At 47.1% G+C, this 19950-nt stretch overlaps 1 protein-coding gene across 1 annotated transcript in view; it reads right to left on the bottom strand.

Annotated features, from left to right (window-relative positions):
* Positions 1–433: 433 nt before the first annotated feature.
* MAP1S (microtubule associated protein 1S) overlaps positions 434–19950 on the bottom strand; it is a 36012-nt gene continuing 16495 nt past the window's right edge. Inside the window, exons 6-7 of the mRNA XM_068979849.1 lie at positions 6723–6958; positions 434–5810 (exon numbers count right to left, since the gene is read on the bottom strand). Of these exons, the coding sequence (XP_068835950.1) occupies positions 5655–5810; positions 6723–6958 (392 nt within the window). The 3' untranslated portion in view covers positions 434–5654. The remainder of the gene's footprint in view (positions 5811–6722; positions 6959–19950) is intronic.

Raw genomic sequence — 19950 nt, forward strand, 5'->3', positions numbered from 1 at the left:
TGCCAGGGCTCCAGGGCCCCCGGTGCTCAGGCTGCTGCTGGGGTATTTTTAGTGCATGCTCTGGAGAAGCTGGGCCAGACAGCTGTCAGCAGAGACTGGGGTGGGGAGGGAAGAAGCAGAGAGGAGAGAGAGGAGAAAGGGGGTGGGGAACTCCAGGTCCCTAACTGCTCTAAGAGGTAAGATGGGAAGTCAGAGTAATGCCTGACACCAGGCGTTGGTAAACCACAGCCCTTTGTAATCCAGCCCACTGGTTTCTTTCTGTAAACAAGATTTTATTGGAATGCAGCTATTTATTTCCATTTGTTCAGCTATAACAGCAGAATTGAGGTCTGGACAGACTCTATAGCCCGCACACCAAAAAAAAAAAAAATTATTAGAACAAGCTTGCCAAACCTCCTGCTTGCCAGAACGAAACTGTCTCTTTGGGGGGACTTGTCAGTGGCTATTCATTGATTTCCATCACTATTTGATTCTCTTCCTTCTGGGTGCAAGAGAGGAGTATCTACCTTCCAGCTCCTGTATTGGGCAGTCATGTGGCTTGCTTTGGCCAATGAGACGCGAGTGCAGGTGGCACATGGCTTCCTGCTGGAGATCCTTAGGCGCTGGTGCCGGGTTTGTCACGGCCCCCCGCTGTTCTAGGTGGTGGGCGCTCTGTCATGCTGGGCTGCTGAGTGAGGGTGAAATACAGCAGCATGGGAAACCTGAAGGGCAGGGAAAGATCCGACAAGTGTTGAGGGCAGAAGCCCAGCACCCTCCCTGCTCCCCGCAACACATACACAACTTATTGAAATAAAAAATATAATAAAAGAAGTATAATCCAGGTGTTCTTCTTTCTAGGAACATAAAGACAGATCAATATTAGAAAACCTACTAATAGATTAAGAAAAAAAAAAATTTGGCCCTGCTGCATGGCATGTGGGATCTTAGTTCCCCAACCAGGGATTGAACCTGCACCCCCTATGGTGCAAGCTTGAAGTCTTAAACAGTTTTAACCACTGGACCCAGAGAAGCCCCTAGATTTTCCTTTTAAAGATAAACTTACTCCCTCTGGTGGTTCATAACTTTGAGGCCCTGTTATTAGACGCATACAAATTTGGAACTGTTACATCTTTTCAGTGAGTTAAAAGCTTTCATTTGATAGTCCTTACTTCTAGGGTGTCTGTGCTGTCGCTTCAGTCATGTCCAACTCTTTGTGACCCTATGGACTGTAGCCTGCCAGGCTCCTCTGTCCATGAGGATTCTTCAGGAAAAAATACTGGAGTGGGTTGCCACGCCCTCCTCCAGGGGATCTTCCCAACCCAGGGGATCTTCCCAACCCAGGGGATCCAACCCATGTCTCTTGCATTGGCAAGCGTGTTCTTTACCCACTGAGCCACCCAGGAAATCCCGTATTTCTAGTAATACACCAAAAATAAAACTTTATTAGTGTGGATATATCAGCTTTAATTTTTTTCTTTAGTATTTTCCAGGTTTATTCTTTTCTTTTTCCCCCATCATTTACTTTCAAAATTTCAGCATCTTCATGTTTAGATGTTTCTTGTAAGTAGCACAGAAACTGGACTAAAAAATACAGTTTGAAAAAAAAATCTATCTTTTAACTGGAGTTTTCTGCCTGTCTGCATTTACTTAACTGGCAAATTTTTATGTATGTATTTTCATTATCTTGTGCTTTCTATTTGTACCTGTTTCCTTATGGAAGAATTTGGGATTTTCTTTTTCAGTCTAATTTCTCCCCTCTACTAATCTGGAAGTTATAGCCTAGTTCTGTTCACCCAGTATTTACTGTAACTATTAATACTGCTACTCTGCTCAACTAAGCAGTATGTTACTCTCCCCTCAAACAACGTAAAGATTTTAAAAGCTTACTCCACTAAGTTTTTACTTATTTGCCACTGTTCCCTAATGCAATTTTTCATCCTACATATTGGATACTATAATTCTTGTTAACTAGGGTGACACTTCAGCTGTTATTCACACTTCTTTGCTGTTTCCTTGCGCAAGTCAGCTCTTCCACTTGGATCATTTTCTACCTGAAAAAAATTCCCTCAGGATTTCACTCAACAAGGGTCTTCATTTCTCTCACCCTCCAAAGATGCTTCTGTTGAATGAGAACTTCTGGGTTGCTTAAGACGGTGCCCGACTGTGTCCTGAGTTTCACGTGTGGGGCTGAGGAGCTCTCCGCATCTACTATTCTTGCTTTCCTTGTTGACTTTGGTTTTCTGCACTGTTCTTCAGTTGCTCAGTCGTGTCTGACTCTGCGACCCCACGGACTGCAGCACGCCAGGCTTCCCTGTCCTTCACTATCTCCCCGAGTTTGCTCGAACTCATGTCCATTGAGTTGATGATGCCATCCAACCATCTCATCCTCTGTCATCCCCTTCTCCTGCCCTCAATCTTTCCCAGCATCAGGGTCTTTTTCCAATGAATCCGCTCTTCACATCAGGTGGCCAAAGTATAGGAGCTTCAGCTTCAGCATCAGTCCTTCCAATGAATATTCTGGGTTGATTTCCTTTAGTATTGACTGGTTCGATGTCCTTACAGTCCAAGGGACTCTCAAGAGTCTTCCCCAACACCACAATTCGAAATCATCAATTCTTCGGCGCTCAGCTTTCCTTATGGTCCAACTCTCACATCCGTACATGACTACTGGAAAAACCATAGCTTTGATTAGATGGGCCTTTGTCAACAAAGTGCTGTCTCTGCTTTTTAATACGCTGTCTAGGTTTGCCAAGTTGTCTTTTCATACATCCTGCTTGGGATTTGGCTGGCTTTCTGAATGCAAGTGAACTGACACCTCTCGTTACTTCTGAAAAGTTCTCCACCGTTATCCCCTTCAGACTTTGCCTCTGCTGTCTCTCCTGCCTCCTCATCCCCCTTTTCCCTTCCCGTTTAGGAAACTCATTCAGTTCCATGTTTCAGTTCACCTATTTTCTCTTCAGCTACCTACAGTTCACTGTTGATCCAACCCAATTATTTGCTTTTTCATTTCTCTTGGTCCTATTTGGCTCTTTTACAAATATTACTGTCTCTTGCACTTTGTTCATTTTCAGGATTAAACATAGCCAAAACACCAGGATTAAACACACCAGGTCTTCGCCACTGGCATTGACAGGCTGTGAATTTTGGTGCTGGCTCACTCTTTCAGATTAGTTGAAAGTTCCCCCAGGGTCTCCAGCGTCCTGGACTGCTTTAAACCATGTCATTCACCTAAGGTTGCTTTCCATCTTTGGGAAGATCTTATTTTGATGTCTGCTTCATGCTTTGAGGTCTCTACTTATCAGACACACCATCTTGAAGGTCCATGAAAAGAAGATGAAGAGCGCCTTGTGTAACAGAAAAGCTGCTTCCTTTTTCCTTCCTGGGGTTTCTGTCTGCACCGTTCTGGCCTCTGACTGTTCCTCATTTTTTGGGTGCTCACTGATACATTAACCAACACTTAACTCATTTTCACCCAGCAATTTTAGTTGTTTTTATTGGGACTCTAGCCCATGATCTGGTCAGAAGCAGAAGTTGACAGCTTTTCTGAAGCATATGTTTGGGCCCCCTCTGTGGAGATTCTAGAGCTCCAAGAGGAATGAGAATGTAAAAACAACCTTTTATGAAGGGAAAAAGTAAAACTGAGGAGAAAGAACCTGCCTGATGACCTATTGAGGCACAGAAATCTATACCAGAGAAAGCAAGGAGATGGCCAGAAAAGTTGGCGATGGATTAGTATAGATTTGGAAATAAACAGTAACACATTTGGGATCTTTTTCAGGGAGGAAGGCGTGTTTTGAATCTGTACATCGCATTGAAAATGGAACTGTCCAGGTTGGGGCAATCCCTACCTCTCCCTTCATCCCAAAACAAGCCCTATGTGGGTAAAAATGAACAGGAAAAAAAACACAAAAAACACCAAGCTTGGGAGAATTTGTGCCAACCGTGAAAGGACCTCTAAAAGCACAAAGGAGAGACATTTAAAGAACCGAGGTTTGAAAATCATAAAAATAAAATGTTTACAGCAAAACTGCTCCTAAACAAAACTGAAAGGCAAATTTGGGAAAAAAAATTTACAATGCAAGAGTTTATTAGTGGTTAAAACGGCAAATTTTATGTTATGCACTTTTTTACAATTAAAAATTTTAACAAGTTTATTGTGCCTATTTAGGAAAAAAGATTATGATATCTGAATGAGACAAAGACAAACGTCTAAATAAAAAAACTGAACTAATTAAAAATAAATATAAGAAAATGTCCCTGGAAAGAAATGAAATGAGAACAGGAGGCAGCGCCTGCACTCAAGATGAAAAATCAGGGTGACACGGCCTCGTGGATAAACAGTAACCCTTCTTCAGACCCCAGACTAAGGAGTCTCTCCTTACAGGAAAACGAGGAAGGTACTGGGGGCTAGCACTTGTCACATGTTTTTAGGTCGCCATCCAATCCAGTGAGATGGCATCTTACTGAAAATTACATCTAGGTGTTCCTATACATGCAGAACAGAGAGATCAGGGAGTGGGTCCATCAGGAGATTGTGTTTTGTAGCTTGTAGGTTTCAGACTGCGTTTCAAACACATTGCCGATGGAAGACATATGAATGCATCTTTTGTTACCTGAACAGTATTGACCAAAGACGCATCAATATTTAGACAGTAACACAACTGACAACACCAGGCAAAGTTGTCAGAGCTTAAAACTGATCGAGGGTTCTCCACACAACTCTCGATTGTCACTATCATTCACGTTTCCCTCCGTCAGTTCCAACCTTGTGTATTTAATAAACACAAGTTTGTCACCATACATTCCTCAAAAATGATGCATTGCTAAATTTTGAGGGGAGAACTTTTCAGTGAATTTTACGCAGATACCTGCTCCGACTGTCCGAGTGAAATACACAGTAGTGTCTCCAAAGGTGGCAGTTCTTCAGAAGACAGTTCCGATTCAGACGATGTGAATGTTAGACCAATGGGAAGACAAGAAACTTTAGTGACTGATTCTGACACGGAAGTGAAAATGAAACTCACGGCGCTGGAGAAGACTTCACAGGTGTGTCAGGTGCAACTATTGAATATAATAACCCACACAGTGTTAGTGAAATAACAGAATAAAATTTTGGCCAGCCAAAATAAAAACGCTGGCCATGGGCATTAGTGTCTGCAAAAATTTCCCAGACGATAACGAGTTGAGAGCTTGCGGCAGAGTGTAAGACTGTCCTGCCATGAGCGTCAATTATCTCTAGGAACAGAGGGTGATTTCTGTTGAAATGGCTCGGGAGCAGAGTCAGGGCTCGGATCTCACCTTGGTTTGTGCGGCTGGGGTTTGGCAGCTGCCTTCCTGTCTATAAACCGGGGGACCCACGGGTACAGGTGCTGGGCTGGAGGGCTGATGTCGGCAGCCAGCTCCACTGGCCTGGGAGGCACTGCCTCCCCAGACCTGGGTTTTCCACCTGTGACACGGGGGCCAGAGCACATCTGACCTGGAGGCTGCTGGGGATTCCGCAGAGGCTGTCCCTCCCCACACTGGGGACCACCCCATGGCAGCAGTGACGTCTGGAGTGCGGCCGCGTCTCCTGCCGGCAGAAGGAACTGAGGCCACAGCTGAGTTGCACCCGGTTTATTTCTGACGCAGGCGCACCCCAGGACAGTGGCAGGCGCCGGGGGTGCCAGGGCGGGGGGCTAGAACTCCACCTTGCAGGCGGGGAAGGCCTCGTCCTGCATAGACACGGTGCTGTTGCTGCCCAGCACGGTGATGCCCAGCGCCTGGTGCCGGGTGTGTGTCTCCTCGTACCACTCGTGCATCGCCGCCGAATCAAAGGTGGGGATCAGGGTCACCTGCGGGGGGGACAGACGGACCGGCGGTGAGGGACACACCCTCTGCCCTCCCGGCCCAGCCCCAAGGCATCGGAGGCCCCTCTTCTCTGACCACATCTGCGGTGCCTCCGTTCTCCTGCGAGGTGTCTGCAGCCGGCGGCCAGCCTGTCCCTGAAGTGCCTTTTCTTTCCCATGGCACCCCGAGCGCCCTTTCACAGCCCGGAGACCAGATCACTCCTCTGCCAATTCCTCTCCATTCTTCCCTCCCCAACTACTCCCCTGCTACGTCCCCGCTTCACTCGCCCAGACCTCCCGCCAGCTCCCTGAATACAGCCTGCTCCTGCCTCTGCTCGGAACACTCCCTCCCAGCCGCTCTGTAACCTGTGTGCCTGACCAGGGGTCAGCACACTCGGACTGTGTGGGTGGCCAGGTACTGGAGGCTCCTTCTACCCAAATTTACCTTGTGCTTCAAGGCTCTATTTCAAGGGTTCTCATGGGGACAACCCCAGCCTTCAAGGGTCAATTGTCAGCATGCGTGGACACCATACACCCCATCCCTTCCTCCTGGCTGATCCTCATAATACTGGGGAGACTCAATGCCAGGGCTCAGGTGAGGTGATCACACCAGCCCCACCCTGCAACTTCACCCAGGGGCTCTGCAGAGAAGGAAGTGGCGGGAACAGGAACGGAGCCCGCGAGCTGGGCGAGTCCTGCACTTGCCTTATAGCTGCATGGCCTTGGGGACAGGGATTAGTTCCTCTGAGCCCCACTCCCTCTTTGGATGTGGGTGAAGGTCACACCAACCTCACAGGACTGTGGGGGTTTGGCAGGAAGACACCGGGAAGTGCTGCCCCGCCCAGCGCCAGGAGCTTGAAAACGCCCCCGGGGCCTGTGCTGGCATCAGGACCGTCTGACGCCCCGGTCATCACACACCTGCAGCGGCCGGTCCCACTGCTGCTTGCCAGCCAGGAGTGCGTCCAGGACGGCCCGCATGCCCTCTTCCTTGTGCTGGTCCTGGCCGCTGATGACGTAGCAGAGCGCACGCACCCGCCGGAAGAACTCCTCATCCACCAGGCGGGCACTGCCCCCGCTGGGCAGGTAAGCCAGGTCAAGGTAGACAGGGGAGCCCGGTGGGGCCGCTGACCCTCCTGACCGACTGCCAGCTGACCCTGTGGGTAAGAGGGATGAGATCAGTGGTGAGCTCCAGGGAACAAGGAGACCCAGGGCCCAGGACGAGCCTCCCAGCTCTATCTGCACCTCTCAGAGTGGCTCCCTCCCTGGCAGGAGGCCTGATCTCACCATTTCATGGTAGACAAGTCCTTCCTGGCAGGTTTAGTAACTGGATGAATCCTGCATACACCCCAGTCAACCCCTCAAGAACACTCCCTGGACACAGACGTCCCCAGCACCTGAGGGGAGGGGTATTCAGGGAGTTCCTGAAAGAGGGGGTTTTGGAGCTTGAGCCCCTGAAGCAGCAGTATCTGGAACGCTCTGCAGCAGCATCCATCTGTTTAATTACTCATGGGGAGTTTATCTGTTGTTTTTCAATTACTCCTGGGCACCGCAGCCATCCTAGGGACAGAGCAGTGACCAGAACAAATAACAGTCCCTGCCTTCAGGGTTGATGGGGAGCCAGAGTGGGTGTGGGCAGGAGAGAGTTGAGAAAGGGAGATGCAGGCTGGGGCAGCTGCACCAGGGCCTTGTCTGCACCCTGGACCCAGAGCCCGGTGCGAGGGGGACAGGGCCATCACTCCTGGGCCAGTGAACCCGTCAGTTGCTTGAGCATGTGGCCGGCTCTTGGGCAGGAAGTCTGTCAGATGTCTGATCATCTGAAGATCCTAAACACTGCCCAGACCAGGGCGTGCGACCAGAGGGCTGCTGCGCGGTACGGGGGTGAGGCGGGGGAGCATTTGCAGGATGAATGAAATCCCCCAGCTTTCAGTAAGTAGCATCCCTCACTTATGACTGGGGACAGTGGGGCGCCAGGAAGGGAAAGCCACCAGAGCTGTGGAAGGCGAGAGGCAGACGGGAACAGGAAAGGCAGAATGGCAAAGAGAAGACAAGGGGAATGAGGACAGAAGCCAGGGGGCAGGAGGGCGAGGGTAGGGCAGAGGCCAGCACGCTATGGCCTGGGGCCCAATACAGCAACTGCCTGCTTCGGCAAACAGTTCTACTAGAACACCCGTCTGGGTACTCACTGAGCTGCTTCTGTGCTATAACACCTAGTTGAGCTGCTGGGACAGAGGCCCTCTGGCCTGCAAAGGTAAGAACCCTCTGGCCCTTTAAGACAGGCTTGGCTGGCGCTGGTGTGGGCTGCTGGTTTGTTAGAAGCAGTGGGAGCAGGAGCCCCCAAGTGGCTGAGACGTGTGGTCTCTGAAAGAGGCCAAACACCCCAGCAGAGAGGACCTCAGATGACCCCCAGTCTCTGGGTGCCAGCCTTGTTCATCACCCTGAGGGCCACCCTCTCTCCTCTTGCCACTGTACTCTTGACTTGCCAAAGGTCACAGGAGCCCACCAGGTGCTTCTCTTGGAATCTACCCATGAAAGACAAGAGGTGGTGGCTCAGCGAGGTGGTGAGGCTAGAGGCAAATCAAGAGACCAAGGTGGCCAGGAACCCAGGGCAGGCCATATGGGGAGAGAAGCTGGAGATGTTTCTCAGCTCCTGGAGGGCAGGGCCACCCCCAAGCAACTAGCACACTGCCCAGCCCACAGCAAGCTGGATTCAGAAAAGTCAGAGGAACCAGAGATCAAACTACCAACAATTGTTAGATCATAGAGAGGGCAAGGGAATTTCAGAAAAGACCCTGATGCCGGAAAGGTTAAGGGCAGGAGGAGAAGTGCGGAACAGAGGATGAGATGGTTGGATGGCATCACTGACTCAAGGAACATGAGTCTGGCCTCACTCTGGGATATAGTAAAGGACAGGGAAGCCTGGTGTGCTGCAGTCCATGGGGTCGCAGACAGTTGGACACAACTTAGGGACTAAATAACGACAACAGAGAAAGCACTCAGTGAGATGAGCTGGAGCTACTGTTCCTGCCATTGCTGCGGCTGCTTTCTCGCCAGCCTTCCGGGTAGCTGCAGGCCTGCTCTGACTGACGCATCGGCCACTGAGCACTGGAGCACGGTGTGCCCTGAGCTACGCTGGGGGTGCAAAGCGCGCACTAGGCGCCCAAGATGCAGCATGGAGAAGGGAACTGCCTAGTGATGCTCAATGCTGGTTATATGCTGCACTATCACTGTGAAACAGCAGTATGCAGGCAAGAATGAACACAGCAGGATTCTGGGACGATGGCAGAGCAGGAAGCTCCAGGAATCTGTCTCCCCTTCTAGGCAGCTGTTCTGGCAGCCTCGCCCTGTAGGTGTGGAGCTACTTGAAGAAGACAACGAGAAGTCGCTCAGTCATGTCCGACTCTTTGCAACCCCATGGACTGTAGCCCACCGGGCTCTTTGGTCCATGGGATTTTCCAGGCATGAATACTAGAGTGGGTTGCCATTTCCTGCTCCAGGGGATCTTCCAGACCCAGGGATTGAAGCTGGGTCTCCTGCATTATAGGCAGACGCTTTTCCGCCCAAGCTAACAGGTAAGCCCCTGGAGCTACTTTAAGAACTGCAAATTTTAAATTCTTCTTTTCTTCCCCCTGCTTTTTTTTTTTTTTTTTTTTTCTTTTTCCCCTTTTGGGAGCCAGACAGTCAAGGACTAGGACACTCAGATGCAGATACAGGGGAATTCAGAAAGGAACCACAGACACTCAGGGAGAGGTACAGGGTCAGAAAAGGCCCGCTGCTGCTGCTGCTGCTGCTGAGTCGCTTCAGCCGTGTCCGACTCTGTGTGACCCCAGGGACAGCAGCCCACCAGGCTCTGCTGTCCCTGGGACTCTCCAGGCAAGAACACTGCAGTGGGTTGCCATTTCCTTCTCCAAGAAAAGGCATAAGAACACCTTGAGTTTATACCGCAGACTGATCTCCAGCACAGAGACAGCCCACAATAACCAAACAAAAGAGCCACAGCAAACCCTGGGGAAGAGGAAACTTTGGCTCTCTCGAGTCATCACATTTGTTAGATTCAAGTGTACAGTTTTCAATTATAAAAAATCACAAGCCACACAAAGAAGCAGGAAAGTATGGCCCAGTCAAAGGGAGAAAAAATGAACAGAAACCGTCCTCAAGGAAGACGAAACGGCAGATCACCAGACAAAACTTTAAAAAACTGTCCGAAAGATACTCAAAGAACTAAAGGAAGATGTGGAAAAAAATCAAGATAAACAATGTACGGACACAGCACAAATGCCAATAAGGAGACAGAAAGCATGAGAGTGAGTGAAGAGAGTCCAGAGCTGGGAGTGTGGCAGCTGAAACGGAAAGGCCACCAGAGAGCCGACTCAAGGCTCAGACAAGCAGAAGAATCAGTGGACTTGATAACAGAACAATGGAAACGATCGAGTCTGAGGAACGGAAAGAAAAATAATCAAAGTCAGTGAACAGAGTCTAAGAGACCTATCAGATACTCTCAAGACGACCAACATACACGTTATGGAAATCTCAGAAGAAAAAGAAAGAGAAAGGGGCAGAGAGATTATTTCAAGAAATAATAGCCAAAATCTTCCCATATTTAATGAAAGACATGAATAGGAACATCTGAGAAACTCAATGAACTCCAAATAGGATAAACTCAAAGAGAACCACACTGAGACACAACATAATCAAACTGCCCAGCAACAAAGATACAGTGGTACAGAGATTAAGGGATGTTTACAGGTATAAATGCTGTTATTAATATCTCAGATGAACAAGGTAACTTTACGACTGAACCCAAAGCCAGCAAAGGAAGGAAATAATAAAGATTAGAGCAGAGATTTTAAGAACAGGGAATAGGAAAACATCACAGAAGAAAAAAAGCAAAACCAAAAGTTGGTTCTTTGAAAAGATCAACAAAATTGACAAATCTTCAGCTACACTAAGAAGAAAAAGAAGACTCAAATTAGTAACACCAGATATGAAAGGGGACGTTTCTGCCAATCCTATAGAAATAAACAGTAAAAAAAAAAAAAAGGTAAAGAAATAAAAAGCATTGTTTGAGACAACTATGAACAATTATATACCAAGAAACTGCGTAACTTAGAAGAGATGCATAAATTCCTAGAAACACAACACCTGCCTAGACAGACTCACAAAATGTGAACAGAATTAAAACTAGTAAAGAAACTGGATCAGTAATCAAAAACCTCCTGGGCTTCACTGAGTTTCTACCAAACATTCAAAGAAGAACCAATCCTCCAACTTTCCCAAAAAACTGAAGAGCAGGAAATACTTTCCAATTCATTCTGACAACATTCGGAGGCCAACACTGCCCTGATACCAAGGTCACACAAAGATATTATGAGGAAAGAAAACTGCTGACCAATACCTCTCATAAACACCGATGCAAAGCCCCTCAACAAGACACTAGCAAGTGGAATTCAGCAGCATATTAAAAGGATTATACACCATGATCAAGGGGGAGCTATTCCTGGGATGCAGGAATAACTAGCCTGACACATAAAAATCAGCGTAACACATCAACAGAAGGAAGGAAAGAATCCACCCGATCATCTCAGTTAGTGCAGAATAGGTATCTGACAAAATCCAACACTTTCATGATAAACATGTTCAACAAACTAGGATTAAAAGGAAACCATCTTAACATAATAAAAGCCACATAATGAAAAACCCACAGTTCACAGATACTCAGTGCAGAAAGACTGAAAGGTTTTCCTTTAAGATCAGGAACAAGGCCAGAATGTCTGCTTTAGCCACTTTTGCTTCATACAGCCGGCAAAAACAAGACCAGGAGCTGACTATGGCTCAGACATGAATTCCTTATTGCCAAATTGAGATTTAAATTGAAGAAAAGTATGGAAAACCACCAGGCCATTCAAGTTATGACTGAAATCAAATCTCTTATGATTATACAGTGGAAGTGACAAATAGATTCAAGGGATTCGATCTGATAGAGTGCCTGAAAAACTATGGATGGAGGTTTGTAACACTGTACAGGAGGCGCTGATCAAAACCACCCCTAAGAAAAAGAAATGCAAAAAGGCAAAGTGGTCGTCTGAGGAGGTCTTATAAATAGCTGAGAAAAGAAGTGAAAGGCAAAGGAGAAAAGGAAAGATATACCCATTTGAATGCAGAGTTCCAAAGAGCAAGAAGAGATAAGAAAGCCTTCCTCAGCGATCAATGCAAAGAAATAGAGGAAAACAACAGAATGGGAAAGACTAGAGATCTCTTCAAGAAAATAAGAGACACCAAGGGAACATTTTATGCAAAGATGGGATCGATAAAGGACAGAAATGGTACGGACCTAACAGAAGCAGAAGATATTAAGAGGTGACAAGAATACACAGAAGAACTGTACAAAAAAGATCTTCACGACCCAGATAATCACGATGGTGTGATCACTCAACTAGAGCCAGACATCCTGGAGTGTGAAGTCAAGTGGGCCTTAGAAAGCATCACTACTACAAAGCTAGTGGAGGTGATGGAATTCCAGTTGAGCTATTCCAAATCCTAGAAGATGATGCTGTGAAAGTGCTGCACTCAATATGCCAGCAAATTTGGAAAACTCAGCAGTGGCTGCAGGACTGAAAAAGGTCAGTTTTCATTCCAATCCCAAAGAAGGGCAATGCCAAAGAATATTCAAACTACCGCACAATTGTATTCATTTCACATGCTACCAAAGTAATGCTCAAAATTCTCCAAGCCAGGCTTGGAGAATAGTATGTGAACCAAGAACTTCCAGATGTTCAAGCTGGATTTAGAAAAAGGCAGAGGAACCAGAGATCAAATTGCCAGCATCTGTTGGATCATAGAAAAAGCAAGAGTTCCAGAAAAACATCTACTTCTACGCTAAGCCTTTGAATGTATGGATCACAACAAACTGTGGAAATTTTTTACAGAGATGGGAATACCAGACCACCTTATCTGCCTCCTGAGAAATCTCTGTGCAGGTCAAGAAGCAAGAGTTAGAACCAAACTTGGAACAACAGAGTGGTTCCAAATTGGTAGAGAAGTACATCAAGGTTGTATACTGTCACCGTGCTTATTTAAACTTAGATGAAGGGTATATCGTGTGAAATGCTGGGCTGCATGAAGCACAGCTGGAATCAAGATTGCTGGGAGAAATACCAATAACCTCAGATATGCAGAAGACACCACCCTCATGGCAGAAAGTGAAGAGGAACTGAACAGCATCTTGATGAAGGTGAAAGAGGAGAGTGAAAAAACTGGCTTAAAGCTCAACATTCAAAAGATGAAGATCATGGCACCCAGTCCCATCATTTCATGGCAAACAGGTGGAGAAACAATGAAAACAGTGACAGACTTTATTTTTGGGGGCTCCAAAATCACTGCAGATGGTGACTGCAGCCATGGAATTAAAATATGTTTGCTCCTTGACCAACCTAGGCAGCATATTAAAAAGCAAAGACATTACTTTGCCAATAAAGGTCTGTATAGTCAACGCTATGGTTTTTCCAGTAGTAGTGTATGGATGTGAGAGCTGGACCATAAAGTAGGCTGAATTGATGCTCTTGAACTGTGGTATTGATGAAGACTCTTGAGTCCCTTGGACTGCAAGGAGATCAAACCAGTCTATCCTAAAGGAAATCAATCCTGAATATTCATCAGAAGGACTGATGCTGAAGCTGAAACTCCAATACTTTGGCCACCTGAAGAGCTGACTCATTAGAAAAGACCCTCATGCTGGGAAAGATTGAGGGCAGGAGGAGAAGGGGATGACAGAGGACGAGATGGTTGGATGGCATCACCAACTCTATGGACATGTGTTTGACCAAGCTCCAAGAGATGGTGAAGGACAGGGAAGTCTGGTGTGTTGCAGTCCATGGGGTCGCCAGGAGTCGGACACAACTGAGCGACTGAACGACAACAAGCCACTCCGAGTCAACACAGTGCTAGGAATTCTAGCCAGAACAATCAGGCTAGAAAAAGAATTAAAAGGTAACCACATTAGAATGGAAAAAATAAAGTTATTTCTGTTCACATGTGATATAATGTTATGGGTAGAAAATCCTAAAGATTTCACACACAAAAAAGAAACCTGTTAGCGCGCCAATGCAGGAGACACGAATTCAATCCCTGATCCGGGAAGATCCCACATGCCTTGGAGCAACTAAGCCCGTGTGCCACAACTACTGATCCTGTGCTCTAGGTCCCAGAAATGCAAGTGCTGAGTCCAGGTGCCACAACCACTGAAGTCTGGGCATCTGAAACAAGAGAAGCCACTGCAATGAGGAGCGTGTCCGCCACAAAGGGGGGCAGCCCCTGCTTGCCACAGCGCCACCAGAGAAAAGCCCGCGCAGCAACGACTACCTAGCACAGTCAAAGAGAAACAAACAGTTTTAAGAAAAAAGATTCCTGTTAGATGACTTTAGAAAATAGCTGGATACAAAATTAACACACAAAAAGCAACTGCATTTCCATACACTACCAATGAACAATTCAAAAAGAACATTAAGAAAACAGTAACCTTTACAATAGATAGCATAAAAAGAATGAAATAATTGGGAATTAACTTAAAAAGAAGGTAAAATATTTGTACACGAAAACTACAAGACGGTACCGAAAGAAACTAAAGAGAACATGGATTAACGGAAAGACGCCCCATGTTCACGGACTGGAAGATAATACTGTTAGGATGCCAACACTACAGGATTTTTTTTTTTTTTTTGGTAGACATAAAAATTTACATTCTAAAATTCAGATGGACTCTCATAGGATCCCAAATAGCCAAGATAACCTTGAAAAGGAAGAACAAAATTGGAGGACTCACATTTCATGATTTCTAAAATTACTATGAAGCTATAGTAATCAAGGCAATATGGTAAGACTATTAAGACAGACCTATAGATAAATGGAACAGAATAGATAATGAACTGTCACATATATGCTCAAATGATTTGTGTCAGGGGTGCCAAGAACGTTCAGTGGGGGAAAGGACAGTCTTTTCAGCAAATGGTCCTGGGAAACTGGATATCAACATGCAAAAGCATGCAGTTCACTGTTTATTTAGCACTATATCTAAAAACTGGGACTTCCCTGCAGCTCAAACGGTAAAAAACCTGCCTGCCGTGCAGGGGACCCGTGGTCTATCTCTGGGTGAGGAATAGCCTCTGGAGAAGGGAATGGCAATCCATTCCAGTCCTCCTGCCTGGAGAATCCCATAGACAGAGCAGCCTAGCAGGCTACAGTCTGTGGGGTTGCAGCGTTGGACACGACTGAGTGATTAACACACACACACACACGTGTATCCAAAAATTAACTCAAAACTGATCCAACAGCAAAATATAAGAGTTGAAACTATAAAATTCTTAGAAGAAAACACAAGGCAAAAGCTTCATGACACTGGGCTTGGCAATGACACCTACGGCACCGATAACAAAAGAGAGAACAGAAAAACTGGGCTTTATGAAAATTAAAAATTTTGTGCATCAAAGAACACTAGCAACAGAGTAAAAAGGCAACCCACAGAATGGAAGAAAATATTCACACATCATGTATCTGATAAGGGATGAATATCAGAATATACAGGGAACTCACAACCTAACCAGTAAAAGACAACCTGATTCAAAAATGGGCAAAGGATGTTTCCACAAAGATATACACATGTCCCACAGGCACATAAAACATCACTAATCATTAGTGAAATGCAAATCAAAACCACCACCAGAAACCACCTCACACCCATTAGGACGGCTACTATCAAGAAGCTGTGAAACAAGGAGCGACAGCGAGGATGTGGAGAGACTGGAACCCTGGTGCGTTGTTGGTGGATTCTAAACCGGTACAGCCGCTGTGGAAAACCAGGATGGCAGTTCCTCGAGAACACAAAAATCGACTCTCCATAAGACCCAGCAGCCCCACTTCCGAGTATGTACTCCAAAGAATCGAAACCAGGGGTCCCAGAGAGGTATCTGTACATCCAGCTTCACAGCAGCCAAAAGGCAGAAGCAACTCAAGGGTCCATCAATGGATGAACGGATATGTGGCCCATCCACATGATGGAATATTTTTCAGTCTGAAAAAGGAAGTTCTGACATATGCTACAACATGGATAAAGCATGAGGACAATATGCCAAATGGAAGAAACCAGTCACCAAAGAACTCCGATACTATATGATCCCCTTGCATGAGGTCCCCTGAGGTGCAGAGTAGAGGGGCAGTTGCCATGGGCTGGGGGCAGGGAGGAGCGGGGGGTTAGTATCTCATGGGGACAGAGCTTCCGGTTTCAGGAGTTCTGGAGACGGATGGTGGTGATGGTCGCACAATAGGAGTCTACTACACTTCATGCTACTGAGCTGTGCATTTAAAAATGGCTTAAGGTGGTTAATTTTATGTTAATTTTATCACAATTTTCAAAAATTGAAAAGAAAAAGTTAGTACACAAAGCCTGAGACTGCTATCCTTAGAAAGCTGACAAGATGGCCCTTGGCTACCTTTTGGGAACTTGAATTTCGGAAGGGTTCCCACCACTTCCCAAATGGTGAAAGTGGCTCACTGCCTACACTGCTTGTACAGCAAGGCAGTTTATGCTGCACACCTGCTCGCTCCTTTCTGGTGTGTGTGTGTGGGGGGGGGTGTCTGAAATTTTGGTGTATACAATGTTGTGATTTATTATATATATATAATTCGATCATTTGCAGATGTATCTGGTCTTTATCCACAGTTCTGCCTCTTAAAGCCCTTGAAATTTTCTGATTTGTAACAGCAATGTCAGTTATCTGTCACAATAGTTGGTTTCTTGTCCTCAGTCCCTGAAACCACTTCAGGGTCATAACAGTGAAGTGAGTGTCTTGTTATTCAAAACAAACCCTTTCCATCACAACTGGGTTTCTGCTGATGAAGGTGACTTTGGGCCCCACCCCAGGGTTGGGGCTGGCTCCCAGGAGAGCCAAGCCTGTGATTAAGAAGTTGAAACTTTCAGTCTTGCCCTTTGATTTCGATGGAACGGAGAGGGACTTGAGGTTGAATCAATGCCATTGGCCAATGATTTAGTCACTCACAACTGTATGTAATGAAGCCTCCATAAAAGCTCCAAAGGACAGTTTTCTGGCCCTTTCCCACATCAGGGAACCCGAAGGCTTTTGCATGCTGCTGTGTGAGCCCCAAGCTCCACAAGGACATCAGATCCCTTGTTTGGGACCTCATTCTACGTATCTCTTCATCTGGTGGTTGATTTGTATCCTTCAATAGCCTCATATATATAATAAGCTGGTAATCTAGTGGGTAAACCTGTCTTTCCCTGTGTTCTGTGAGCTGTGCTACTGAATTAACCAAACCCAAGGAGGGACCATGGGAACCTCTTATAGCTAGTCAGTCAGAAGCACACGTAACAAACCAGACTTGCAACTGCATCTTGAACTGCACAGGGTCATCAGAACCTCCAGTCGGCATCAGCTGGTCGAAGCACACGTAGAAACCTGGGCTTGGGACTGGCATCCAAAATGGAGAGTGGCCTTGTGAGACTGAACGGAATGCGATTCCATCTCTGGGGAGATGGTGGCAGGATTGAGTCGAATTCCTGGACAGCCTGCTGGCACCCAAGCTTGTTAGTGTGGGGAAACCTACACACTGGACCTGGGTACAGCAACCCTCTTAGGTTGGTGTCAGTAGCGGGATTTACTAGAATGGCCCCGGCTGACGGAAATGTGTTTTTTCAAGAGTAAGGATAAAAAGATGGGGAATGAAGAAACTCTGGTCCCTGGATGGCTACCTAGGCAACCACAATGAAACTGCAGCTGCACTGCAATCAGTTACTAAAGGTGACTGTTACCAGTGGAACCTAGACACGACAGCGGAGCCAGCTTCCAAGCAGGTGGCTCACAGGATATATATAAAGAGATGCAAAATTACAAGCAGCACATACAATATAGTTTCCCCGACGACTGCTGCAGTGGAAAGGGCAAAAGAGGAATGCAGTCTTCCTTCTTGAGAACACAGACGATAAGAAGATCAGTGAGCAGGCTTGACCACTCCTAGTTTTCACTGTGACTATTCCTCGTCTGCAGTGTGTAAGCTGGCTTTTCTGCCCCCTCACTTGGCGTGAGCTACATTTTACACCTGTCATCCTTTGACTCTCTGCTAATTACATCTTGTATCCAGTGCTCACCTTTACAGCACCCTCTTCACAGACTACCCCTTGTGCTGTTTCTCTTTTTGCATTACAGAAAGAAGGCCGCAGTACAATACACAGAAGACAACGACCCAGCTACCGGGTTACCTGACGCCAGCCTACGGCTGTTTGTGAAACAATGCAAGAGAAAGAAGACAAGATCCTCGCACCTTTGTTCCTCGTCACCCACCGACTGCGCGCTCTCATCTTGCATAATCCCCCAGATTCCTCACGGAAGGGGCGCCGCAGCTGGAGGCACGAGCCTACTGCACTCTCCCACTCAGCAGGCCGAGGAGTAAACCACCTTTCTATTTCCTCCAAACCCTGTCTCTGAATTTTCTTTTTTAATTTGGCTTCAGTGGGCAGAAAAAGCCAAGATTTTAACAGCAACATTATCTGTAATAGCCTAAATGAAATTTTTTATAAGTGCTCACTCAGGCCTTGATCCTGCACCAAGTTCAGATTTGCACAGAGCCAAGCTTTGGCCATTAGCCTCAAAGCTGCCCCAAATTATGCAGGGGCAACAGGAAGTACCTCTAAGGTCTCTCTCTGGTCACCAAGAAAGTAGTTAATGTTGGAGGCGAGGGTGGCGGGGGGAGCGGGCAAAACCAAGAAACAGCTAAAATCAAGGCATGGAGTGTGAAGAAACTGACTCACTTTGCGGACTGGTATCGCCGGTTTCCCGGAGCAGCTGTGTCTTTGGTTTTGAGGCTTCGGAGTGGAGAACCCATGTGGGTGGATGCAGGACCCGCAGCTCACTGCTGAACAGTCAGCGACTACCCCAGACACACCGGAGGTTATTCCCGAAGGAACAGCCAGCCTGGTCAACTGAATAAAAGACACTGAAGAGGGTGTTTGTCCTGAGAATGGGGACTGCCCAACTGGCCCTATAAATGCCGAGTGGGACACCCCAGATGAAGCAGCTGAGATGCTTCCTGTGAAAGCCACATAGGACTGGTTTTAGAACTGGGACATTTACCCACTGACGATGCCTGTTACCCAGGTTTTGGTCAATGGTGTGATTAAGGGACCCTTACTGCATGGGCACCCCATGGAACATTACTTCCCAGTTTACAAAACTGTTCTAGAAGCCTTATCAGATCTGCTATCTCAGTTTCCCCTATGGCACCAAGAATATTCAAGAAATCTAGAAAACGGGGAGAGACAAAGGAGAGCCAGGGGACTCAACCAGGCGGAGTGGGAGTCTTCAGATGGCTACTGAAACGAGGAGTGAATGAAGCATGGGTGGAGCTGAAACAGGGGTCTATGTGAAACCAAGCAGGACCCTGTGGGGCTCCTGGGTACAGAAGCCACTCTGTGTCCCTCCTTATTTGTAGGAACAGACTCCATCCTCCAAGGCAGACGCTCCCTGAGGTCCAAAGGGCAGATTCAAGCAGGTGCTAAATCAAGGATGGGAAGGGAGGCAGAGGGACAGAGGAGCAGCCAAGAAACCTGGTTCTACCTCACGGGCTACTCGGAGCTCTTTACAGAACTAAAACCAACGAACGGAAAACGCCAGCATTCTTCACTCCAGAGACCACCACCAGATTAAAGGATGCTCATCAGGAGATCACCTGAAGGACTTCCCTGGCGGCCCAGTGGTTAAGAATCTGCCTGCCAAAGCAGGGACACAGGATTGATTCCTGCTCCGGGAAGACTCCGCGTGCCCCAGAGCAACGAAGCCCTTGGGTCACCACTCTGGAGCCTGCGCTCTAGAGCTCGCCAGCTCCAACAACTCTGTTCATGCACCGCAACCACTAAAGCCCACACGCCCCAGGGCCTGCAAGCCACAGCTACTGAGCCCGAGTACGGCAGCTGCTGAAGCCCACAAGCCTAGCGCCCATGGTCCCCACCGAGAGAAGCCACTGCAATCAGAAGCCTGCGCACGGAGAGAAGCCCGCGCGCAGCAACCAAGACCCGGCACAGCCAGAAACATAAATTTCAAAAAAAAGGAGAGAGAGAGGCTACCTGAGACCAGATTACAGGTGTGCA

Source organism: Capricornis sumatraensis, chromosome 9 (assembly GCF_032405125.1).
Source record: "Capricornis sumatraensis isolate serow.1 chromosome 9, serow.2, whole genome shotgun sequence".
NCBI classification, from domain to species: Eukaryota; Metazoa; Chordata; class Mammalia; order Artiodactyla; family Bovidae; genus Capricornis; species Capricornis sumatraensis.